Here is a 27,918-nt window from a genome sequence, read left to right on the forward strand (position 1 = left end):
GTTAAAGGGCCGTAGCGGATGAAATTAAGGTGGATAAAAATATCCGATCCTTCGAAAAATGACTAGTCATAGCCAAAAATGCTACATCAACACCAGGGTACACAACCAAACCGAACGAGATTATCGCTAAATGGTTTATTATACATTATTAAAAATATTAGTTATGAAGCGACGGCGAACTACCAACATCAGCCACCGGGTCTAGTTGTTTGCCAAAACAAAGAGTAGCAGAAAAAAAAAACAAACAGGTTTCTCCCTTGCATGCCGTTTATTTTACGGCATCGAGTTGGAAATACCCGCCCGCTTAATGCTCGGATCCAGCCATGCAAATCCGCATAAGCAGCATCAATTAGCAGGACTCCCGGCGGGCGATCGGCTGAGAATCATGGACTGCTCGGCTCGTCGGTGATTCTTCTCCTGTATTCATCTTTTGATGTCCCGAGTAAAAATTCACTTCATCCTTCGGTTGATTTGTGTTCGAAGTAGGCTTCTTATCCTGTTATCCTCAGGGGGCTGAAATCATGTGTTTGTGCAAATATGCTATATATTGTAGACCCAAAACGACTTAGCTTACCCCATAACGCTAAAAATAATACTTATTACATAAAATAGTCTGTAAATTTCTAGTATTAAGTGCAATACAGTGCTGCTTGTTTTAAGGAACGTGTCGCCACGTACAATATGTTGAAATGATGACTTGAATTCAGCAAATAAAAAACAAAGAATACACTTCATTGTTAGTCTATAATAACAGCTTATTTCTTATGTTTGATTCGGGATGCCTCTCCGAAGCGTTTGTATTCGCAACCGATTATCACCTTGCGCAGGGATTTTCGATTCCTGCGAGCTCAATCGGTTTGTTCTGAACGAGAACTGCGGGATCTTCAGTCTTCATTCACGTGTCTAGGCGTCAACAGTTCGGGGTGGCCAATCGTGCATTCGTCATGATGCGGCAGCTATCGGTATTATTATTTTTTGTAGTGCTTCTGTGGGCGATAGAATCTCACGCCGGTAATTGGAGAAGATACTCCTATTGGCATTCGGGTAACTTTCACAGAGACTTCAAATTTTCAGTCAAATCGTGCCGGATCCGTAGTGATCCTTCGATCAGGGGAAGATGCGTTCCGGTGGAGCAGTGCCGTCAAATGTTTTCCAATCTCGTCAGCTTGCAGTTTCAGCCGAATTTCTCGTACAAAGACTATTTGGACGAACGAATTTGTGATTACGGAGCGAATGGTGTGAGTAAAGTGCGGGATTTCGCCACCTTGACCTTTCAGTTGATAACGCATGGTATAATATGTAATGTTTGTTTTGCTGGTAAAATTTAATTTTAGTCCATTCACATTTGCTGTGCCGATGAATCCTCCAGGAATTATTACAACCACCGGAAACAACAGGCACGCCGTTCCTGTCTATCGTTTCGCAATGTTCAGGGCACGTGTACCCAATTGGAATCGTGCCCTTCTATTTACAACTGTAGCATGGAGTTGCAACGGAACTACAATCCCACGTTGCATCTGCACTTGACGCAAAGCTTCTGCTACCAAGACAATGGTAAAGTCTACGTGTGTTGTGACGATCATGTCACAACTCCGATGAAATTGGCCAAGAAGCAAGGATGGCGAAAGTGCGAAACTCCGTTTTTAGATGCGGGAAAATGTGTTCCCGCGAGCCGTTGTGGTCTGATTGGGGACAAAGAGCAAGTCCCAGAAGAATTCCAAGCGTTTATGGTGGGCTGCGAGCAGCTGAAGAATGTTGATCATATGTGTTGTCCAACGCTCGAGGTCCAGTATGACACTCAGTTAGGAAAACAGTGCGATACGGACGATGGGAAAACGGGCCTTTGCGTGGAGTTGGATCGATGTGAAGATGCTTTGAATGCTGGTGATATATATGTGGAGAAGAACTGGTGCTATACGAATCTAGACCAAGTGGAATATGTATGCTGTCCAAAAAGAAAAGTGTTGAAAGGTAAGTCAGGGAGACAGTTTGGATGATCACTCAGGGCGTTTCAGGGGTTTCCAGGAAAGTTCCAGAGGGTCTCAGGGCCGTTTCTGGGACATTTCAGGGGGTTCAGGGGATACCAGAAGATCTCAGGGCGTTTCAAGGTGGCCTCAGGGTGTTTCAGCGGTACGATGAGGTTGAGGGGCGTTGAGGGTGGTCTTAGGGTCGTATCAGAAGATTTAAGGAGGTTCCAAGGGCAACCAAGGGGTCGCAGGGACACTACCGTGTTTCAAGGAATCTCAGGGTGTTCTAGGGGGCCTCAGGAACACTTTCAAGGGCTTCAGAGTATTCCATTAAACTTTTGGGACCTCAAGGGATGCTTCAGGAGAGGAGGAGGGTACCAAAAGATCTCAGGGGTATTTTACCTTGGATCTTGAGGGTTTCAGGAGGTATCATGAGATCTCAGGGGCGTTCAAGGAGGTCAGAGTACCAGATAATCTCAAGGGCATTTTCAAGGGAGACTCAAGGTTTTTAGGGGGTACCAAGAGATATCAGGGGCGTTTCACTATGCAATATCATGGGCGTTCAAAGGAATCTCAGGGGCATTTCAGAGGGTTACCAGGAGTTGCCAGGGGAGTTTCAAGGAAGTCCAGGGCGTTTGGCGTTTCAGGAATCCCCTGAAACGCCCCCGAGATCTACTGGTACCCTCTTTGAAACCCCTTGGGACCTCCTTGACACGCCGTTGAGATCTCTTGGTACACTCTAATACCCCTTTTATACGACTTTTGGCCCCTAATGCCATAGATACCGCCATTATCCCGTAATCCAAATGAAGCGCCAACGAAACCCATTGAAACGCCGCACATTGGAGTAAATTATATCGAAACCATCATAAGTAGAAAAACTCAAAATGAATCAAGTGTAGTTTTCATGTAATCGTTTGGCAGCTAAGCAGTGTCCAAATGTTTTGTTTACGCTTATCAGAAGAGGTTTAGTGAATCTGAATTTCATACGTTTTCTTTGATATAACTCACAGCGCGTGCAAGTTTTGGCCGTACAAAGTGAATAAAATTGATTGTCAATCAATTCAACGATGCAGTTTGTTAAAGAAGGTTAATTCTGTTTATGAATTGACGTTAAATTTTCCATACAATATATGAAAAAAATGAAAAAAAAAATGATGGAATCCTTTACCGTACATTCAAAATGACATAAGTTGATTTTCCGGTTGTTTCCGGGAAATCTTTTTTTAGCGTATGATAAAACTACTGTTCCTCTTTCAAATGCAGAAATAAAACCTTCCAGTTTCAAAAGTTGCAACACTTTGAAAAATCGTGTCAATTATATTATTATGTGATATTATTTGCCTAGAAACATTATTTGGCCCTCTCAACCAAGGGCGTAGCCAGCTTTTCGGTCAGGAGGGGGCGAGTACTTTTAGCAATTTTATACCTATTATCTCTTTCATAACTAAACGCAACACGATGAAATTGAATGTAATAACATTACATTTTAAAAGCTTTAACTATTTTTTGGATTAACCCAGAATTTTCTTCATGATTTGCTTCGACATTTTCTCTAGTAGAACATAATGGAAACTCGTCCAAAGATTTTTTTGAAAATGTACTGAATTTGGGGTCTAGGACCATTTTGGCAGGAGCACCCTTTTTAGTCACTTGCTGCTATAACTCAGTCAATTTCAAACCGATTGACTTGCATTTCTGAACATGGCTAGATACTGTACGTATCTGATCGTGTCTAAATAATCAAGTAATTCGGTTCAAAATTGACTGAGTTATAGAACCAAGTGCCCAAAATAGGTGCTATTCCTGCTCAAATGGTTCCAGACCCTACTCATCTCATAGTCCTGTAGAAATGTCAATCGACGTATTTTTGGTAGGATCTTTGGAAGAATTCTTGAATATTTCGTAACATCCTTCAAACTATCACTTGAAGAAACTTTTGAGAAATCCCATTATGAATTCCAGAAGGAAACCCCTGGAGAAATTTTTGAACAATTTTCTGAAGGTTTTTCCGGAGAACTCCCAAATAATGGAATTCTAGAAATTATCCTGGAATTCTCCTGAAGGAATTCCTGGTCAAACCGCTGGAATGCATTTAGAAATAAATGTCTGGAAGAATTATCATCAAGAATTTAAGAAGGAAACTCTGGAGACGTTCCTGGTGCATTTCCTAGATAAATTCCGTTAGGGAACCTCTGGTAGAATTCCTAAAGAGTCTGGAGTAATGTCTGCAAGCGCTTCTAGCATTTAGTTCTTATTTGTTTAAATAAAGTCACTGTGATTTCTGCGCAACCTAAACCTGCACTGCCATGACTCTTATTTAAAATGTGTGATGCTTAGAAGAATCCCTATTATTAAAATCCATGAGGACCTATTATTAAAATCCATGATGGAATTCCTAAGTAAACTCCTGAAAAAACTGCTGGAATCCCTGAAATTTTTTTAGGCAACTTTTTATAGCAATTTCAAGAGAAATTTCCGAAGGAATCCTTACACAAAATAAGAAAAAAAAAATCCCTGATAAAATTCTTGCAAAAATCATAGGATAAGTCCTAGAACAATCGGTGGAAATTCCCGGGGGAATTTCTGAAGGAGTTCCTTGACATTTTTTGGAACCAAGAATCCCTGAAGGACTTTTCAGAGGAACATCTTCAAAACGTCCCTGGAATAACTCCTAGAGGAATCTCTGAAGGAGTTTCTAAAAAAATCAATAGATAACATCTTGAAGGTATTCTTGGTGAAAAAACGAATATCAGGATATATTCCAGAAAGAATCGCAGGACAAATTTCTGGTATTTCTTTGCAATAAATCCATCGATGAACCCCTAGATTTGTTTTGGAAATAATTGTGAAAGACTTCCTTGATGACTTCTTGAAGATCTTGCATCCTCCCAGATTTCTATATGCATCCCTCTAAAATTATCTTATAGAATTCAAATGTAAAACGTTGTACGAGTTCCTGAAAATCTTCAGGTAATCCTGGAGAATTTCTTGGATACATCCCTGAAAAATATGATGGAAGGATTTCTAAAATTTCTAAAGGAACCCCTGAATATTTTTTTAAAGAGATCCCGAGATGAATTTCTTAAGAAATCACCAGAGGAATTCCTGGAGCAATCCTGGAAGAATTTCCAGAGCAATACCTGGAAAAGCTCTTGAATAATTCCTAGGAGGAATTTCTGGACGTATCCCAGGAGGTGTTCCTGGATGAATGCCTGAAAGAATTCGTGAAGAAATTACTCGATGAATTTCTGCAGGAATGCCCGGAGAAAACTCTGGAGGTATCCCTGGAAGAATTCCCAGAGGTATCACTGGATGAATTCTTGGAAGAATACCTGGGGCTAATACAGAAGAAATCTCTTGAATGAAACACTGAATCTCTGAAAGAATCCTGGTAGGAATCTCTGAAGGAATTTCCGGGGGAATTCCTGACGGAATCCCTGAATAATTTCTGAATGAATACCTGGAGGAATTCTTGGAGGAATCCCAGAGAAATTTCGGGAGGAATCTTTTGAGAAATGTCTGGAGGAATTCCTGGAGGGATACTTAGAGGATTTTTTAAAACCTCTGGAGAAATCCTTAAAGCAATTCCTGGATGATTTCCTGGTGAAATCCTTAGAGGAATTCTTGGAGGAATCTCAGGAGAAATTTCCTGGAGGAATCTCTAAAGGAATTCTGGGAGGAGTTACTGGAAGAATGCGTGGAGGAATCCTCAGAGGAATGTTTTGGAGGTATTCCTGGAGAAATCCTCGGAAGAAATCCCGAATCCCGACGGGAATACCTGGAAAAATTCGTATAGTAATCCCTGGAGGAATGCCTGGGAATATCCCTTAAGCAATTCTTGGATAAATCTCTGGAAATTCCTGGAGGAATTCCTGGATAATTGCCAGGAGGAACTCCTAAGGGAATTTCAGGTGGATAAATCCCTGAGTCCTGAAGGAATCTCTGGAGGATTTCGTGTAGGATTCCCCGGAGAAATTCTTGTCAAAATTCCAGAAGTTATCCCTGGAAAAAGTTCTAGAAGAGTTTCGGAAGAAATCCCTGGAGGATTTACTGGAGAAACTCTTAAAGGAATTACTGTACGAATTTCCGAGGGAATTTGTTAGCGGATTCCAGAAGGAACTTCTTGAGGAATACTGGAAGCAATCCCCTGAGGAATTCGTTAGGTAATCTCACGAGAGTTTTCTTGACCAAGCATTTCTCTTGAAATCCCTGGAAAAAATCTGAAGGAGTCCATGTTTATGTCCTTTTTTGGACGAATTATTGATTCCTTCAAATGGACTCCTGAATATTTTTTGTACAAGTTTTTTTAAGGAATTCCTGATTTTTTTCAATAATTTTAGGTAACATTTTCTGAAATAATTCCTGGAAAAAAATCCTGAACAAATATTTTGAATTATTTGATATGGATTTATTGGAGCAATCTCTAGTGGAATTCTCGAAGGAATATATGGAGAAATCTCCAAAGAAATACCTCCAGAAAACATTAAAGGTTCTCTGGTGAAATTTCTTGGGAATCTCTGGAGAAATTCCTTCAGGAATTCTCATAAAAAGCACTGGAACAATAACTGGAGGAACCTCTGAAGCTCCCAGGGAAAATTCGCGGAGAATTGTCTGGTGAAATCCTTAGAGGAATTCTTGAAGAAATCTCTGGAGGCATTCCTGATGGAATCACTGAAACATGGGAAACATCTTGGAGGAATTCGTTGATGCCTCCTTGCAGAAGTAGCTGTAAATTTTTTTGAAAGGAAGCGTGGAAGGAATTCCTGGAGCATTTCTTGGAACAAGTTCTTGAAACAATCACAATCGGAACTCCGCAAGGCGTCCATGGAAGAATTCTCGAAAGAGGAAATTCCTGGAGACGTTCCTGAAAAAATACTTGAGGAATTTGTGAAGGTGTCCCTGGCGAAATTCATAAATAATCGCACGTTTTTTGCCTTTCTCGTACACTAAGTGTACCGGAAAGGCTATATGTTCACTCCAAAAATGACTTTTTGATAGAAGCCCCGGAGGGTCGAGTCATATATACCAATCAACTCAGCTCGACGAATTGAGGTGATGTCTGTGTGTGTGTATGTGTGTGTGTGTGTGTATGTGTGTGCGTGTGTGTGTGCGTATGTGTGAGTGTGTACAAAAAAACTCGCATCACTTTTTGGCAGTAAACCTCAACCGATTTCAATGACCGACGGTTCATTCGACGCGGAATCTGGTCCCATTGTTTCCTATTGAAAATGGTTCGGATCGATCCAGCCGTTCCGGAGATATGGCCATTTAGGTGTTCCGGAACGGTACCCCAGGAAGGGACCAGATATGAAAATGCATCAAACCTATGCATGCGACATATCAAACCACGGCATTTTCAATAACCTGATGAGCGGTAAGCAGGAAAATAGTCTTAGACCATATCTGAACCGGTAGTGTTCCGGAACCGGTTCTAGGCACACCGCTGGAAGTGGCCAAATATACAATTGAACCAAACCCATGCATGCGACACATCAAACCACGGCATTTTCGATAACCTGATGAGCGGTAAGTAGGAAAATAGTCTCAGATCATATCTGAACCGGTAATGTTCCGGAACCGGTTCCGGGTGTCCCGCCGTAAGTGGCCAAATATACAAGTGAACCAAACCCATGCATGCGACACATCAAACCACGGCATTTTCGATAACCTGATGAGCGATAAGCAGGAAAATAGTCTCAGACCATATCTGAACCGGTAGTGTTCCGGAACCGGTTTTAGGCACACCGCTGGAAGTGGCCAAATATACAATTGAACCAAACCCATGCATGCATAAGTAGGAAAATAGTCTCAGATCATATCTGAACCGGTAATGTTCCGGAACCGGTTCCGGGTGTCCCGCCGTAAGTGGCCAAATATACAAGTGAACCAAACCCATGCATGCGACACATCAAACCCCGGCATTTTCGATGACCTGATGGACAATGAGCAGGAAAATCATCTCAGACCATATCTGAACCAATAGTGTTCCGGAACCGGTTCCGGGGCTCCCGCAGAAGTGGTCAAATCTGAAAGAGAAACACATACCCATACATGCGGCACATCAAATAGCGGCTTTATCAATTACCTAATGAACGGCCAGCAAGTGTTTCGGAATCGGTTTTGAGTGGCGGGAAGAGGCCAAATGTAAAAGTAAATCAAATCCAGGTATGTGACACATCAAATCGTGGCTTTTGCGATAACCTGATGAACAGTTAGCAAGAAAATAGCCTTAGATCACACTAGAGACAACTGGTAGTGTTCCGGAATTGGTTCCGTCGAAATGGTCGAACCCTGCATGTGACACCTTCAATTTGCAGCGTTATTGGTTAACCGATGAACAGTTAATAAGACAATAGTGTCAGACCATATTTGGTTCAGCCGGTAGTTACTCGGAATCAGATCCGGGTAGTAAAATGTAAAATTTAACCAAAACCATGGATGCGGTACATCAAACCACGACAACCTGATGGAAAAATACGGTCAGACCACATTAGATTCCCGGTAGTGTTGCGGGTTCGGCTGTGGCTTCGAAAGTGGTTAAAAGTATAGATAGTAGAGTAAACATAGATCCGTGTTGTCACGATTTGGACAACATCAATGGAGCGCATGACGTCATATTCAACCGTCACACTCTTGAAAATTACTACTTACACGCTTGAAACATTTTAGTCAGCGGTGTCCGCGGATCTATGTTTACTCTACTATCTATAGTTAAAAGTAAAGGTGAATCAAACCCATACATGCGATATATCAAATCGCGGTGGTTGGGTAAAGGTGAAGAATTAGCAATAAAATAATCTCAGACCAGAATTGGGACAACCGTTAGTGTCATGGAATCAGATCCGGGTATCCCACCGAAAATTGCCGTATATAAAAATGAATCAAACCCATACATACGACACATCACATCGCAGATTTTTTGATAATCCAATAAATGGTTTACAAGAAAATAGCTTTAGATCACATAAGACTAGCTGTTGTTAGCAGATATAGACAAAACTAAAGCGATTTCATCAAATCGCACCATTTCAGATTCCAAAGGTGTAAATTTATAGCAGGATGGGTCAACGTTGAATGGAAAAATAAGAATTTGATCGTGTCAACCTTGAACAGAAGATGGCGGCTGTTTAAAGGAATTTTGAGCTCTAAAACTATGTAAAATAAGTGTATTTGGTATGGGAAATATGTTCGAAGTCCACCAGAGTATCCAAGATAATGCCCCGTATTCAAGTTAGCGCCTTTTTTAGGATTTTGAATTCTTGCATTAGACGAATTTCGCGCCAACTCGACCAGTGGTTGGCAACACCCTCTCAGAATCGAATGAAACTTGGTGGGCATAAAGACTAGGTTTTTATAAGCAACTTTGCATACTTAAATTTTCGAAAATTTTCAAGAGTACCATTTGAAGAGGGCCTAACTTTTTTTCGAAGAATTTTTTAAAATCGATGTAACTCAAAAATGACAAGACCTATAGAAAAGTGTTGTATGGGGGACTTTTAGAGAATTGTCCAAGCTTTCATGAAAAAATATTTTAAAAATTCTAAATACATTTTTACACGTTAAAAAATATATTTTTAAAATTAAAAGTCAATTTACAGAAAATGCCCACTTTTTTATGTTTTGAAATTTTTTTCCAAGAAAGTCAATATTGTTGCCTAACTTTCCTCCATACATCACAAGATGGGCACTTTTAAGGAAAAAAAGTTTTTCTAACAAAAACTTTTTCGTGTTATTTTTTTTAGCGTGTTGCGCATTAACTCGTACAGGATGTATCAAGAATCCTTATACCCATTTAATAACACTCAATGGGCATTACCACTTTGTTTGGTTGGGTGCCTTCTTTTTCTTGGCGTTACATCCCAAGTGGAATAGAACCTGTTTCTCAGCTTATTTTGATATCTGAATGCTTAAAACAGCATTCTGTTTGCTGAAATTGTATTATTGTGTGCCTAGAACCATTGAACTAACATCATTATTAGAAGCGAATGATAAAGAATCGGTTTTATTTCAACAATGGCTAACCACTGATCGATGCAATTGGGAAACTATTACTAAGACTATAGACGAGTTTGTTCCGTATTTTGTAGAAAAAGTTGATAAGCTTATAACTCATGATTTCATTTATAAAGAACAATCCTCATTTTTGCGGGATAAAAAAGAATCTCTTAAACAGGGTGAAGTATTAACAATTTGTGACTTTTCAGAAAATTATTCATTTATCATTCAAAATTCAGCTCAAGGTTACCATTGGAATAATTCTCAAGCTACCATTCACCCCTTTGAAGTGTACTACAGAAAAGAAAATAAGTTGGAAAACTTGAGCTTTATAATAATATCTGAAGTACTTACACACGATACAACAGCAGTTCAGTTATTTATATCAAAACTGCTGGATTTCATTAAACAATCGATTGATTTCTCAAAAATTACTTTCATGTCAGATGGAGCAGCAGCTCATTATAAGAACAAAACAAATTTTGCCAGTTTGTGCAGTTTTCGGTCCAAGTATGGATTGGAAGCAGAATGGCACTTCTTCGCAACTTCACATGGCAAAGGTCCATGTGACGCTGTTGGAGGTACTCTCAAGCGAATGGCAAAACGAGCAAGTCTTGCTCGAGATTATGGAAACACAATCACAACTCCTCGAGAACTGTATGACTGGGCAGTTAAACAGTCAGATATACATAAAACAAAATTGAATTTCTGCTTTATTTCAAATGAACAATATGCAAAAATGACGGATGAACTTGAAGAACTACACACATACAGTCACGTAAAAACAATACCTGGTACACAAAAATTTCATTCATTTGTGCCAATTTCTGAAAATCAAATTGAAGCGAAGAAGTTTTCGAATTCAAAAAATAATCCACAAAAGTTTACTTTGAAACAGACTAAAGACTAAAGATCTAATATTCAAAAAACGTTACAATAGAATGTATAAAAGAAGGATGTATATATTGTAGAAAAGAAAACAATTGAATACACATATACATATGTACATATTTCATCAATACACAAGCGTTTTCATTGATATAAAACCCTAAAAGCAAATTTGTCTTGAGCCCTTTCCAATATCAAGCACGTTTTCAATGTCAAGCACGTTAAGATATTAAAAAAGTAGTTGAGCCCATTAAGTTTTAATGGATTGTCATTAGGATTCTGGATACATTACTGTACGAGTTAATGCACAACACGCAAAAAAAAATAAAATAAAATGAAAAAGTTTTTTTAGAAAATTTTTTTTCCTTAAAAGTGCCCATCTTGTGATGTATGGAGGAAAGTTAGGCAACAATATTGTCCGTGTAGCTGCCGGCTTAGAATCCCAAGTAACAAATTGATAACCTTTCAGCTTTCATGGGTATTTATAAAGGTTTTATTATAGCAGCAAACATGCTGTGTTGCCTACAGAAAGCATTTAATTATGCAAAATAACCACAGTTCAAAATTTTTCTGCTAATTGTTTTCAAAACCTTCTGTAGCCTAAATTTAAATTCAAATATGACATGGCATTTAAAATAAGTTTATAATAGCATTCTGTTCCTCTAGAGAACCGTTCATTTAAAACTAGAGACAAGGACTTATGAATGTTGTGATAAATTATTCTATAAATGTACTTTGTTATTATAAAAGACGCAAGTAAGCCAAACGGTTTTATCTAAGATTAAACGGCATTTAAGCCAGCTGATCAGCGGCTGCCTTCTGACCGAGTGCCATCTTTGTTTTTTGGCCATAATTCACATCCCGTAATGTCACTCTTGCACTAGCCTGCAGGAATCTATGTCTCCACCCTCAGCTACCTTCGGGTAAAAGTTCGTCCCGGTATTCTCCAGGTCGTGGAAGTAAAGGAGAATCAGGGACGGAATTTAAAAGGGGCACTTACGAGACACTCACCGGTTCCACATCATGAAAAAGGTTCTTAGTTAACTAGAGCGACGAATTGGCGCTATGAACAACGCTCGTCTGAATTTTCAGCTACTTACCACTCGGTTCTTGATAGTTTAATACAGTTGCCGATGGGAAAGAGCCATCGTAAGCAATTTCTGACGTTCGATAATCAAATAGCCAAAATGAGGTTCTTTCACTGGAAACTTCAAATGTAAACATCCAGCTGTCACATTTTTAATAGGTTGCCATTTAGTCTTCATATAAGTAGAAAAATAACGAAACAGGTTTGGATTAGCTTTTAACGTAACCATTTAGCTTGCAGGTTATCATTACAAATGCAATCACAAGACATTATGCGTTAAATGATGCTTTTATGAAAGCAAACTGCAGATGATAGAAAAATAGATACTTTCGCCGCCGACATATTGGATGGTTGAATTTTTCTAGTTCGGTGATGATTTTCAAGCGTGGTCCAGGTGACATTTTTCTGTTATTTTAACGATTTCGAAGAGGGCGCTTATTTTTTCGCATCTTTACTAGCATATTTCACAAAAAATTTAATGCGGCAATTGGTGTGGCAGCACTATACGATAATTATTCACCGTGCAAAGCTTGCAAATTTCGATCGTATTATTTGCATTATGTCTCTGGCAGTGTTGTTTTTTCTTCCATGATAAATCTATCAAGACTAAATATAATTTATAAATTCAGAATAGTTACGATGAAAGTCATTATTAGTGGGGATAGCATTTACCTAGGTAGAGTACCCTAGAAATGGTAACTACAAATGCTGGATTACTTTTGTTGAATACCCTTCAAAACCTTCACCAGGATGGGCCAACTAGCAAGTTTTTAATCTTCCTGAGGTTATGATAGAAGCAATGCGGATAATGTTGCTTTGGCTAGAGTTTTATTGAAGAAGCTTTATAATAATCCTCCAGTGTTTCATAAAACAGAAAATGTTACTTGGGATAGCACTACGGACTACCTGTTCCGGGGGTAAAAGTCCACCAAACAGGTAACCCCAATCCAAGGTGTCAGGCGACCCGTGCTGAGGGATGAATGTTTGAGGGGGTTTAAAATATGCTCGATCTTTAACGGAGCCCGTAGCGTGGGTAGATCGCCTTTTTGGGTTGCGTTGCGGAGAAAGATCTACCAAACCGAAACCTAGTCCTAACTGCTTCCAACTAGTGGAACAGCATAACTTAGTAATCAAAGGAAAACACTTTGGTCCTTATTACATTTCACACCTTGTTGAAAGTGATAGGTCTCGGTTTTAGGTGTGGCCGAGATAGATCTTGAAACAAGGACAAATGGATTAGTATTTCTAATCTTTTATTCGGTGTTCACTAGTTTGAAACAGTAAGGACTAGGGTTCCGATGCATGGTCAATATCGGTATCATTTCTTGGCTTTATTGTTAGGGGATCCGATTTTGACTGAAAAAGGAGCGTGTTCAAAGCGGAACCTATCAATCAGAATCCTCCCTTGCGATTAAGTTGAAAATGACTACTGTAACAAAACCGAATACTTTATAACTTCTCAATGGCGATAAAGTAATACGACATGCACTATACAAAGGACACGGGATATACCACAATAGATCAATTTTGGTCGCAGTGGTTTATGTTCCGAACAGAAAAAAAAAAAAATAGGCAACAATATTGACTTTCTTGGAAAAAAATTTCAAAACATAAAAAAGTGGGCATTTTCTGTAAATTGACTTTTAATTTTGAAAAGATATTTTTTAGCGTGTTAAACATTTTTTTATATTTTTTAAATATGTTTTCTTGAAAGCTTGGACAATTCCCTAAAAGTCCCCCATACATCACTTTTTTGTACAACTTATCATATTCGAGTTATATTTTTTGTGAAAAAAAACGGCTAATGCGCAAAACGCTAAAAAAACTAACATGAAAAAGTTTTTGTTAGAAAAACTTTTTTTCCTTAAAAGTGCCCATCTTGTGATGTATGGAGGAAAGTTAGGCAACAATATTGACTTTCTTGGAAAAAAATTTCAAAACATAAAAAAGTGGGCATTTTCTGTAAATTGACTTTTAATTTTAAAAATATATTTTTTAACGTGTAAAAATGTATTTAGAATTTTTAAAATATTTTTTCATGAAAGCTTGGACAATTCTCTAAATGTCCCCCATACATCACTTTTTTGTACATCTTATCATATTCGAGTTATTTTTTTGTGAAAAAAAACGGTTAAAAAACTTTGACTCTTTTTAAATGTTAGTCTAGGTTAATTTTGAAAAAACAAAATATGCAAAGTTGCTTGAAAAGGTAAAGTCTTGAAACCTACAAAATTTCATAACATTCTGAGGGGGTGCTGCCAACCCCGAAGACGAGTTGGTGCGAAATTCGTCATTATGGGCATATGTTGTATGGAAACATGTCCAGAATTCAAAATCTGTGATCAGAAAACCCAAGCTGTGCGCTGTTTCACAAGGTCTGCAATATGACTATAATTGGAATGGGGAAGAATGCCGGTCTTCGTCCAAAACTGGTAACCAGAAAATCATAGACGACATGCCAAAATTCAATACGGCGATTATTTCATGTAATTTTAGGTACGGAGTCCAAAAATGAATACCAGAACATCCAAGATGGTGTCTCAATGTTCAAGATGGCGTTTAGTTTAGTTGGGGTAGATACCCGGAGTCAAAAAATAATGACCGGAAAATCTAAAATGACGTTTCAAAATTTTGCGGCTTCATGACACTTGTTTGGTTTGAATTTTGGATCGTTGTCTTATATTTTCTGAATATTGGATGTAATGCTAATATAAAATGTATCCATATTGAGTTGATTTAGCAAGCAGTTTTTATTTTGTATTTATGTCAATGTCATCAACATGTCGCTTGAGTTTTGTTGAAAGGATATTTTAAAGCACGAGAAAGGCACCATCACCGCTAGGTGGATTAATTAGGGTTTTTACACTTAGCATAACGTTTGTTTGAATTGAAGATTTCTGTGAAGATTTGTGAATTTTGAGACACTACACTCTATAGCAGAATATGGTTCTAGAAAGTCCTTTTCTTTACCTACCGGAACTGGTTCCGACAAATTCGGAAAATTTGGCGTGTTGTTTTTGTATTCCTTGAAAAAAAAAACAAAATTTGGACATTTAAGCAAGATAGCTATTAAATGTAAAATTTTATGATATGATTGAAGTGGTATTTACTCTTAGAGAAATACTTGGCGAATTTTCTTGTGGTTTTCGAGAAAAACAAGTTTAATATTTAAGGATAGAATCTTAAATCATTGGAATGGTTCATTTCTTCATTTTTTTTCCGGAACTCTGAATTATTGATAATTTTGAGATGGCCCGAATTGAGAAAAATCTGACGGCCAGGGGGGGCCAAGCCATGTGGGAAATTACACTGTGACACACATGTTCACAACAGTGTATGTGTAAGATGATCGTCTAATCCCACCCGAAGGAGGTTTGGATTGTTAAAAGAAGATAACCATGTGCGACTGTGGAATCGAGTTCAGTTCTAGGCCTAATGGTGACGGAGATAATCGAGTGACTCCGTAGCTTGAAGGAATAGAAGCGCCCGTCTAGCGAATTGGGAGTCGTGAGTTCGACTCGCACCGGAAAACGTGGATTTTTTTACATAATTCAAATCTCAATTTGTTCATCGAGCACATGTTCTGTAGTGCACATGGATGTTAAAACATTTTCAGCAGTGAATAAAAAAAGAAGTTTAATACCGGTCAACTGGTTCAAAGGCTGTGAATTTTTGAAAAAAAATGTAGTTTTGATATATCTTGATTTTTAAAACCTTGAAATTGGTCACTCTAATGACGAAATAAAAAAAAAACACAGGTCTAATTATTTTCAAAAAACTACAAAACCACCAAATATCACGATGTTCGGAGACACACTATATCGATTTTCTATGGAATGGTTGTATTATTTAAAAAAAAATCTTGTTGGAGTCGGTTAGATTGGTTGTTTTTCACTGCTAGATGAATTTATTGTTATAAAATTCATTGAAAACTATGAAATACGTTTCATTACTAATTTGGGTTGCATTTAATTTGTGAAAATACGTCAAAATAATTTCGATCAGTTTCGATGTATTAGGTCCTTTTTTTTGGGCTCTCTGGGAACTTCCTGGAGACCCTTTGTCCCAATCTCAAATGCCAAGAATGCCTTTCTCTCGAACTAAATTTCTTCATTAAAGCCCTAACTTAATTTATGCACAAAATTCCCTCTAATTATGCTTTTTTTTTTCTATTAATGCACCCCTAGTCGAGCGCATAAAACGAGAATGCAGTGTATCGTAGTTTTCGGAGAGATTAAAATTGACAGGTAAATTTACCCGGAACGCTTAAGTGTTTTTTTTAGGTATCGTAACAATACAAAAAATATTTTTCTCCATATATATGTTTTTGCAAAACCATACATTTTATTGTAAATGAATTGTTCTAAGTACTGATACTTGGGTTTTCATCTACCGTACATTGTATGGTACATATATAGTTTCAAACAATAAAATGAACCGTAAATATTTTGTTTTTAATTGTAATTTCACTACTGGCTATACATTTAATCAAATGGTTTTGGAATGGTTCTTTTTTGTTATGTTGTATTGTTTTACATTACATACAGTGAGGATTCGCTCGTTGGGTCACGACTGCGCCCCGATTAGCGAATCGTGTTCGTTCGTTGGGGCAACTGACAACTGATCGAAATGCTCTAGACACACGCAAGCGACGAGAAATAAGTCACGAAACACTCACATACTTGCGCAAACGGTCTGTATACAGGAGCTGCGATGCGACGACGGTCAGACGTCAAACTCGTTTTGACATCGATTTTGACATTGACAGTGCTTTTTAGTTGGGTTTTGCCCCAGCTAGCGAACATCCAACCATCGAGACAGCCCATCTAACGAGCCGCCAACGAACGAATCGGGACTGTATTCCATATCATGTTATATTATCTTGTCATTTTTCTGATTTTTAACTGCACGAACAATATAAGTTAGGTTAAAAAGCAAACACGCAGACGAACCTTTGTTAGAAGTCATTTCGGTGTCCCGTCCATAAGTTAAAGATGGCTTTTCGTCAAAGGTAAATTTCGTCAATCGCATTTGATTCGGTTGTGGAAGAAGGCAAGTTCACATGAGAGAAGGGGGAGAAAACTCCTCTGAATGCAAATACAGAAAAAATAGTATTGAATTCATCCACTGATTTACAATAATCTGACCTGCGTCTTTCCGGGTTGACCTACATTCGCATTCCTCTCATCCCACTCTACATACCTTGCCCGCCATATCTCTTGGATCTGCAGTCCTTTTTTGATGTTTCAACTCATTCACTTTTTTCTCTTTCTTTTCCTTTGCATCAAAAAAGTCACGAACATCAACAAAACAAAGCACGGAAAAAATCTAAAATTGAATAAAACTGACGTTCGATTTGAATAGGTCGAATCTACATAGGAATCACAGCAAACTGAGGACCTATTCAAATCGAACGCCTGAAAAAAATAAAAATGCACGGAAAAATAATATTTCGGAAAAATGAATGGTTCAAACGTAAGAAAAACTGTATAATATATTGTTACTTAAAGATTGGATGTAAATGCATAGTAGCTACAATGTACAAAGCTTTTAGCGAACCATTCCATTACAATACACTTTATTGTAGCTGGTACACTGTATGGTACAAGAATGGTTTTCACCTAACACCTTATGGTTAGTTTTTATCCGGGTATCTACCCACACAGCAAATAATTTTTAAATATCCAGGCGTGTAATTCAGGGCGATGTATCATGTTTCGAACCTAATTTCACTTGGTTACTTCGCTTTCCAACAATTGTCACCAGGGTCGGATTTACAAATGTGGGGGCCCGGGGCCACATTGTTGTGGGGGCTCTTTATATAGAGAATATATGTTTACCGATTTATCATGTAAATAATAAAAAAAGTATTGATCATTTCACAAATATTACATTATGAAGGTCGTCGTGAAAAATTTAAATCTAGAATAATAAGCAGAGCTAGGAATAATGTTGGTATTTACTAAATTTAATAATAATGGATTTAAAATTCCGGCGTAACACAATAATAGATGAAGTTTGTGTAAAGCAAAAATTGCTTTTTACCAGTGTATTAACGGCTAAAAAATGTTTCAACTGTTTTGGTGTTCTCCGATTTGAGTAATCAAACTCAATAATTCCAAAATAACTTACTTCTCAATAAAAAAAAAACCGTATTCTTCCAAGAACTCTATAACACAAAAATGTTAGTAAGTTTTGGAGGCAAAATTTAAAATTTCATAAGCTATTTCAGTTGACCGCTCTTCGTTGTACGCATCGACCGCGCTCCGCTCTTCGGCCAGAAAGTCGTAGTTTTTCTTGGCCAGGGACACCAATTTGCGGAGCTGTAGTTTAGCTCGCTCGTTCAACCGATAAGTTCGTCGAGCATCTCGGCGAATACCAGATTTTTTGGTGACCCACTGGTAGATGGTATATTACCTTTATAATTTAATATACCAAGTTTCCAATCGCAATTCCTTGTGTTCGCTGGGATCATTGCCGTTGGTCTCGGTTTGTATTATTCTGATGCTGATTTTTCGTTGCAATTCTTTTTTACCACTGGCTCGCTGGGTCAGACACCAACATCCTACTTTCCGGAGTAGCATAGCGCACAGTTGAGCTTAGAGTTCTTCCCTGAGACTCGGACCCCTAACATGATGATCATACGCTTTTGTGAGCTACTTTTGCTGGAAAATAAACGCTGAAAATACAATCAACCAGTACCTAGTTGAGAAGTTTAAAACTAACCGAGATAACCCCTACGTTACGATGCCAATGTATACGAACTGATGTTTCCCCTTTGATTCATTACATTAAATCATCTTTTTCACTATTCCAGTTCCAGAGAAAACCTTCAAAGTTGTAAGCCGCCTCGGAGAGGATGCTCCTGTATGCACCACTCCAAACAGCACAGTTGGACGCTGTGTAGCTTTGGCAGATTGTGCTCCTATTGTTACCCTGTTACGTGATGCTGCGGCTGCCAAACGAGCCGTAACTCCTGCACAAGCCAACTTCCTGAGGAGCAGTGTATGTTCACCGGGGACTACTACGGTAACGTAACACACTACCTATCTTTTTGCTGGACTTAAACAATGGATTCTTTCCGACAGACCAGCACGTACTACGTATGTTGCGATGAAACGGATCTGCAACTACAGACCCCTACCACTTCAACGGCTCCAACAACGGTCACCGCAACCAACGTCGCCACAGATATTGCCAATCATCCCAACGCCCGGTTGCTCAATCCAACCAACTGTGGCAGAACCAATCTGGACGATAAGATTGCCTTTGGTGAGCGAGCTCCCATGTATCAGTATCCTTGGATGGCCATGCTTATTTACCGATCAGCGACTGGTCGGGAAGGCCCCGAATGCGGAGGAACGGTCATCAACAACCGTTACATCCTGACGGCGGCACATTGTATTGATGGGCAGGTTGAGCGGCTGTAAGTATCTACCTTAAGGTGAATATAAAACGAAGCCACGCCTTGAATTTTCGAAATCACAAATCTGAGAAACCAAACATCGCACCGAGCTGAAAAGTTGATCGATTGGTCACCCGCTGGTGGTGACCAATCTATCAACTTTTCAGCTTAGTGCGACTCTTGGTTCTTCAGATTTGTGCTTTTGAAAATTCAAGGTGTGGCTTCGATATATATTCACCTTAAATGATTTCAAAACTAAACGATTTTATAAAACCGGTGCCGCAGCGCAAATTTTTGGTTGGACACGAGTCATTTGGGTAAGAATTACATTAATATAACTCCTGTACAACCAAAAACTGGGGTCTCCAGTTAGCCTAGTGGTTAAGGCTATGTATCGCCAATCCGGAGACGGCGGGTTCGATTACCGTTACCAGTCGGGAAACTTTTCTCGACTCCCTGGGCATAGTGTATAATTGTACTTGCCACACTATGTACAAATTCATGCAATGACAGGCAGAGAAAGCCCTTCAATTAATAACAGTTACTGTGGAATTTCCCTAAACAAACCAAGTTCCAATGCGAACGTCGAGCCACAAAGAAAAAAAGAAGACAACCAAACACTTGTGCTGTCGACACTTCTTTGTGAGTTCTGTGCTGCTTGGGTCAGGCATTCTTCATGAAATTGCTTCTGAGGTTCTTCAGAAGTTTTTTCTTTATATCTCCAGGAATTCCTTATAGAAGTTCATTCACGAATTCAGGAGTTTCTTCAGTAATTCTACCGGTGTACAGCCAGAAATTCCACCATGAGTTTCTACAGGATATCTTTCGGAGTTGCCTCTGAGATACTTCTAGGGATTATTTCTAAAATTTTGCCAAGAATTCCTCCAGGAGTTTCTTCTGGGGTACCTTTAGGAGTTCCTTCCGCGATTTCTCCAGGAATTCATTCCGTGATTCATCCAGGAACTACTTCCAAAATTCCTCCACGCGTTCCTTACGAAATTAATACAGGAGTTCCTTCCACGAATCCTCCAGGATTTCTTTCCGGGATTTCTCGGGGGGTTTCTTCCACATTTCGCCACGAGTTCCTCCTGGAACTGCTTACTAGATTCCTCTTTCTGGGATTCCCTTTGGAGTTCCCTCCACGATTTGTCCTGGAGGTCCTTCAGGCAGGAACTTCAGGAGGAGTTCTTTCATGTTTCCTCCGGGAGATCTTTCAGAAGTTCCTCCCTGAGTTCATCCTGGGATTTCTCCTGGAGTTTCTACCAGAAGTTCATTCCGGAATTAATCACGAAATTCCTTCGGAGATTTTTCCAGGAGCTCCTCGCCTAGAGGAATTCTTTGAGGAATCCTGAGAGGCAGAAATCCCGGGAGGAAACCCACAAGGAATCCAAGGAGGAATTCGTAGAGTTGCATCGAAAATTACTTCAGGAGTTTCTTCTGAAATTCCTCTAGCAGTTCATTCGAAATTTTTTCCTAAATTTCCTTCAGAACTATCTTCATGAGTTTTCTTGGAAAAAAAAATCAAGAGTTTTTTGGTAGTTCTTGCAAAAGCTCCTAAGGAAAATTCGTCAACAGATACTTCGGATATTTTTCCAAGATTGTCATCAAAAATTTCTACAGGAGTTCCTTCCATACTTCCTTCAAAAAAATGTTGCTTAGATAATTTCTTCAAAAATGCCTTTAGAAATATGGCATGTATACCAGAATTCATCCAAGAGAAATCTGCACGAGTTTCTTAATTTCTTTACAATTTTTTTTCTAGGAAGTTTTTATTTTTCAAAAAAGTCTGTGACAGATCCTCCTCTACAAGATATCTCCCAGAAATTACTGCGGGCGTTTATCCAACAGTTCATTAGCGTTCCTTCAGGAATCTCTTCTAGAATTCATTTGGAAAATCCTTCAACACTTCCTTCAACATTTTCTTGAGAAGTTCCTTCCCAATTTTTCGGAGTTCCATCGAATAGAGCAATGGATTCTCCAGTACCGTATTACCCCGCTAATACGACATCGACTGTTGTCGAATAACCGGGGTAAACTTTTAATTCGACAAACTGATCACCCTATTCGACCATTCTCATTGAAATTTGGCAACTCTATTTTTGTTTTTGTTTTGATTTCCCGATTTGTTATGGAACATGATTTCAACAGATATTGTGGTGGTGCGAATGAAAAGCTCGTTCTTTCTACGATTGTTACCATCCTCAGTTCATTCCGGTTGGTGTACAGGCGGTTTGAATGTCGAATAGCAACAACTCAGAACTTCCGGAATTAGCTTCTGCAAGAGGAGCTGCTGCGGGTGCGAGTATAAGCGCAATATCAAACTGTTTTGCATTTACAGTGTACATCGCTGTGACATTTGAACACTTTTTAATTCGACATGTGTCGAATAAGAGGGGTACGAATTAAAAAGTGTCGTATTAAAACGTGTCGAACCAGCGGGGTAAGACGGTAGTAAACTCTGAAACTCATCTAAACAATCTTATGACATGTGGAATCTCTTCAACAGTTCATCTTTAGGGCTAACTTCTGCTGTTCCTCCAGGAGTTCCTGTAAGAATGGCTTTAACTTGGATCGGACATTTTTTCCAGGAATTTATCTGAATAATTCTCCCGCAGATTGTAATTGTGGATATTGCTGGAGAGTTTTATGGAGTTTCTATGATTTTTTTTTCTGGGTTTTCTTAGGCAGTTTCTCCAGTAGATCTGGACAATTTCAGAAGTATCTCCAGCGTTCACTTCTGTAATTCCCGTGTAATTCCTTTTGTGCGCAACGGTTCAAGACCCCCCGATATCGGCTACCGCTACCGGCTCAACCGATACATCAAGCGTATGACATTCTCGGCGTGAAATGTCATGAACGATGATGAGGGGGAAAGTTGACACCGAACGTTCGATACGGGGTAAAAAGAAACACGAACTCTTTGAGACAATTAAGTATTCTAAATTTGTTATCAGAAGGCCGGCTACAGAGGCACGTTATCCTCCATTTGGGACATTTGTGCCATCGCCAAAATAACAGCCTATTTTATCATCTACCTGAGGGAAAAGGAAGGAAAAAGGATTTGAATGGGGATAGGGACAGGTAGGGAAATAGGAAAAATACCCTGGAAGAGGGTACTAACGCACAAGCGTACACAATGGGTTCAAACAGCGCCCTGAAAAGGGCACTGTAATAACGCATAAAGCGAAAGAGAGCCTATAGCTCTTTACCACAGCGGGTTAAGAACAACAGAATATCCTGAAGATTCAGGTGTCTGAAGTCAGTTTCACTTAATAAGTGTTTACCGAATACTCGGAAACGCAGTTGCGCGAAAACTGGACAGTTACATATCAAATGATACGAAGTTCCATAATCGGATTCACAGCTATCACAGGCAAATGAATCAGCTTGCTGAATATTCGCCATGTGATAGCTGAGTCGGCAGTGGCCAGTCAATGCTTTGACCAGCATGCTGCAATTCTGCTTAGACAGATTAGTTAGATACTTCGCCACCCGTAGAGATGGCTCAGCACTATACAATTTGGTTTGACGACATGACTCCAAACTATTCCAATATTGTCTGTGTTGAGTGACAGCCCAGGTGTGAATCTGAAGCTTAATCCAACGCTTCGATATCGGAATAGCTGGCTCAGGGCCAATGAAGTCATGTGATGCTCCAGAGCGAGCTAACTCATCAGCCAATTCATTTCCAGCGATGGAAGAATGACCAGGTACCCATAGAAGGTGAACAGCGTTTGCTGAATTCAGCTCCTCGATTTGAGTTCGACAAGCGATAACTATCTTCGACCTGGAGTTGGCCGAAGCAAGTGCTTTAATAGCAGCCTGGCTATCTGAACAGAAGTATATTACTTTGCCCATTACGTGCTGCTGAAGTGCTGATTGCACTCCGCACATAAGAGCAAAGATTTCGGCCTGAAAAACGGTGCAGTGTCTACCAAGTGAGTAAGACTGATACAGCCTTAGCTCACGAGAATAAACACCAGCACCTGCTCGACCTTCGAGAAGGGAGCCATCAGTGTAACATACGATGCCGTCTGAAATACTTCTTTCCAGATATCCAGATGTCCACTCTTCCCGGGAAGGGAATTTCGTGGAAAATGTCCTATATGGAAAATTACAAGCAATTGTAAGATCACTTGCACAGATCGAAAAAAGAGTGTAAAATTTAGTGACCTATGATGCACATAATTGGAGCGTGGGATATCACAGAAGTTTACATGACATATCATGTAAAAGTCATAAAATATCATGTGAACTTCCATTATATATCATGTAATTCAGCATGACTCTGTGTGTTTACATGACATATAACACAGGTTTACATGATATATCATGTAAACCATCCTTACACTAAGTGTACATGACCAAACATAAGTTTACATGACGTGTAATTCTCATTATTTTTATCTGTGTGGAGCAAGGACAACTTTGTCCCAATTCACCAAAAGTGGAAACAACGATGTGTGTGTTGATGTGCGGTTCACAGGAGTTTCCTCTAGTAGACCGAGTACCCGTAGACGGTAAGTGCAAGAAAGTGCTTCTTGTTTGAGATGAATGTGTAGTGGGGCAACGTCAAAGAGAACTTCGAGCGCTGCCGTGGGAGTTGAAGAGAACGCTCCAGACATCGCCATTAAGCACATCCTTTGGAGATGGCCTAATTTTGATTGTACCGTTCTCACTTCGCCCTTTTGCCACCACACAAGACATCCATAAGCCAATATTGGCCGAACCACAGTTGTGTAAATCCATTTGATATACTTGGGTTTTAGACCCCAAGTTGTACCAAAAGTACGCCGGCATTGCCCGAAGGCCATACAAGCTTTCTTGATTCAGAACTCAATGTGAGGTGTCCAGGAAAGCTTGGAATCAAGAATAACTCCAACGTACTTAACCTGTTCAGTCACATCGATTTCAGAATCAAAGAGACGCAAAGGTCGAACGCCATTACGGTTTCGCCTTTCCGTGAAAAGAACAATAGATGTTTTACTCGGATTAACCGAAAGGCCATATTGGCGACACCAACCCTCAACTACCTTAAGGGCGTTTTGCATCAGGTCGAAAAGGGTGCTGATGCACATACCAACTAACAATGTTAGGTAGTCGTCGGCAAAACCATAAGTAGGAAAACCGCTATTATTGAGTTGCCTCAATAGCGTATCTGCTACGAGATTCCACAAAAGGGGTGATAAGACTCCCCCTTGGGGGCATCCACAAACACTCAATTTCCTAATCCCTGCTAGACGCAATGTCGAGAAGAGATATCGGTTTTTGAGCATTTGGTGAATCCAATTGTAAATCATTGGAGATATCCCTGAAGATATCCCTGAAAAAAAAAAACGGAGGAATCCCTAGAGAAATTCCTGAAATACAGAAGGAATTCTTGGAAAAAAATCCTGGAAGAATTCATGGAGAGATTCCTGCTAGAATTCCTGGAGGAATTCTAGGAGGAATTCCCTGAAAAAAACCTTGGCAGAATTCACGGAAGAACTCCTGAAGAAATACACAATGGAATTCGCGGTGGAAGTCCTGGTGGAAATTCCTAGAAGAATTCCAGGAGGAAGTTCCAGAAGTTCCCCCAGGAACTCGTCCAGAAATTCTACCGGCATCCCTCCAGGAATTTCACCAGGACTTCCATCAAGAATTAATCAGGGAATTTCTCATGGAATTTCTCCATAAATTCTTCTAGCAATTCCTCCGAGAATTCCTCATGAATTCTTCTAGAATTTTTTTTTGGAATTTATCCGGGAATTCCTCCGGATTATTTTCAAATTCAAAATTATTGAAGATTAAAGAGGAATTCCCGGAGGAATTCCTGGAGAAAGTCGTGGAGGAAATCCCGGATGAAGTCTTGGAGAAATTCCCGATGATAGCCGCAGAAGTATTCCCGTACGAATTTTCGGAGGATATTTCTGATGAGATTTCGTTAGGAACCCCTAGATGAATTCCTGTAGGAAGGAAATCTTGTAGGAGGAATTTCGTGCAGAATCCTAGGAGGAAGCCCTGTATGAATTTTCAAATATATTCCTGGGGTTATTTCTTCATGAACCCCTAGGGAAATCCCTTCAAGAACTTTTTTAGAAATTCCTTGAAAATAGCCGCAGAAGAATTCCCGGATGCCATCCCTTGAGGAATATCTGAGGCAATCGCTGGACAAATTAGTAAACGAATGGTGGTTTATAATCCTATAAAGGATTCTTTGAAGAAAATTTTGAAAATAATCTGGGTTAATTTTAGAATAATCTCTGATAGAATTTCTGACAGAATAATTGGAAATACTGCAGAAATACAACAAATAATTCCAGATAGAATTATTGGAGGAATCTTGGAGAAATACGCATTGTAGCAACCTCTAAAAAGAGGTTCCCGGGAAAATGTCTGGTGAAATCCCTAAAGGACGAGTCCCTGAAGGAAGCCATAGGTTAATTCCTGAAGAAATTCTTCTATGCATCATTCTTTATTCTCTGTAAGAATGATTGAAGGAATCGTGGAAGAAGTTTCTGAAGTTCTGAAGTTCCGCGGAACAAGCCCTGAAACAATCACTATCACAACCCCGGAAGACATTCATGGAGGAGTTCATGAAGAAGAAATTCCTGGAGAAGTCCGTTGAGAAATTCTTAATACCAAAACTATTAAGACTTAAAATGTTCGTTAGAAGCGTGATCGATGCAAAATTTGGCAGTATTACGTCTGTTTGTCTGTAGCTTAATCCTTCAAAATAAATGTCGGAACGAAATACGTCAGATTTATTATCTGATTTTGCATCGAGATCGAGATCGTGGCTACACGGTAAAAAATCTGCACTCTGACATGAACAGATTGACACTTGAATTCGCACTACTGTCTAATCAGTTTGTTATCATCTAAATATCATTTGGAAAAGAACATTCAATGCCTCTTCAATTTTGATAGAAGTCCACTTCAATTCGTTGTTGACAATGTTTTGATTTCAAAATCAAAAACAAAATGTATTCCCGCAGCACCCAAACTCGATACCAGGATCTTAAGAGTCACGGTCTTCTGCTCTACCACTACACTACTTCACATCTGATAGTGAGGTGCGAATCGAAGCGAAACACTTTCTACCACCTGTCATCTATATTTACTTTCATGCCCAAAACAGTCATTACCAAATCAACAGTTTTTCACTTTGGATTGTATTGCTTTGTACATTAGTGCAAATCGAAGTGATGTTCAGATGATTTCTCCAGTGGGTTTGTTTTGGTTATCAAATCATCACTGACAGCATTGCGATATCAAAGGAAAGGTATTTCAGATCATGTTGATTGGGATGTTGAATAGTTAAGGGATTTTTCCCTTACATCGAGCGTGCAGAATTTTTACCGTGTATGTCATATTGTGTTTTTAACTTATGAAGATTCCTTAACATGGTTAACATGATTTTTACAATTCCAGACTATACATCCGCTTGGGGGAGTACGACACCCGGACAGACCCAGATTGCGACGAATACCAGGACTGTGCCCCTCCGTACCAGCAGTACATGGTAGAGGAGTCACTCTTTCATCCGAATTTCACCAGGGTGGTTCGATCCGGAAACGACATTGGCTTGCTGCGGGTCAATCGGGTCATCGAGTTCAACACCAACGACATCATGCCCATCTGTTTGCCAATTTCCAACTCGCTGATTGGGTTCGATCCGGCCCTGTTTTGGATTACCGGTTGGGGGCTGACGGAACGGCTGGAGAACAGTCCCATACTGCTGCAAACACGTATTCCATCGATTCAGTGCAGTCTGAGTAGCCGTTCGATCTGTGCTGGGTTTGGCAATGGGACACTGCACTGTCGGGGTGACTCTGGCGGACCGATGAAGGTGCAGGTTCCCGAGTTTAACTTCCGATACGTGCAGTATGGCATCATATCGGCTGGACCAGGGTGTGGGGTGCCTGGAACGCCGGGTGTTAGCACGCGGGTGTCGTTCTTTGTGCAATGGATATTGGATAGCATTCGGGAGTGATTATTTGTTCGCAGGGATTTGATAAATAAAAACAATGGTTCACCGTAATCAATCATCAGTGTTTATTTTCTGTGCCAGTGGTTTTCAACTTAGGTTCAAGAGTGATGACAGATTGTGATTTCACAATTATATTACTGTGGGCATTCAAAATGCAAATATCACATGGAGCAGGCAATATATTCTAACAAGTAACCCGATGTCAACGGGAGCTTGGTAATGGAATATGTGCTGAAATTGAACAAAAATTAAATAAAAGAACATCGGAAACCACTGTTCTGGTTCCATCCCAAGGAACGTACAATCGAGTATGAGCTTCTATTTCCACATCAGTAACAATGTTGCTACAACTGATTTTAGTGGTCTTACCTGGTGTGAATCTGGGAAAGTTAATTCCTTTGGAAGAAGGCAACTGCGACGAGGATGGAAACTATCATTTTGGAGCGCATATAATAGATCACTATTTCGCGGATCGTCATTACGTGAATGTCATAGTTACCAACTTTGACAGCGCTATGTTGGCGGAAAAATTCATTTGTGAAGTGCAAAATCATCCGATCAATGTCATTTCGATAGAAAGGTAATTGAGATTGATGCATGT

The 27,918-nt window shown here is 39.5% G+C and overlaps 1 protein-coding gene across 2 annotated transcripts; it reads left to right on the forward strand.

Annotated features, from left to right (window-relative positions):
- Nucleotides 1–844: 844 nt before the first annotated feature.
- Nucleotides 845–27,372, forward strand: LOC109430124 (serine protease 7). Of its 2 annotated transcripts, XM_029857209.2 has the most exons (6): nt 851–1,011; nt 1,075–1,238; nt 1,335–1,971; nt 18,758–18,969; nt 19,029–19,366; nt 26,759–27,372. In XM_029857209.2, exons 1-6 carry the CDS (start codon nt 945–947, stop codon nt 27,318–27,320), a joined length of 1,980 nt encoding a protein of 659 aa, XP_029713069.1. In that variant the 5' UTR covers nt 851–944; the 3' UTR covers nt 27,321–27,372. The 2 variants fall into 2 exon arrangements, with proteins under 2 accessions (XP_029713068.1, XP_029713069.1); XM_029857208.2 differs by having other exon boundaries at nt 845–1,238.
- The last annotated feature ends 546 nt before the right edge of the window (nt 27,373–27,918 follow it).

This window comes from Aedes albopictus, chromosome 1 (genome assembly GCF_035046485.1).
Source record: "Aedes albopictus strain Foshan chromosome 1, AalbF5, whole genome shotgun sequence".
Lineage (NCBI taxonomy): Eukaryota > Metazoa > Arthropoda > Insecta > Diptera > Culicidae > Aedes > Aedes albopictus.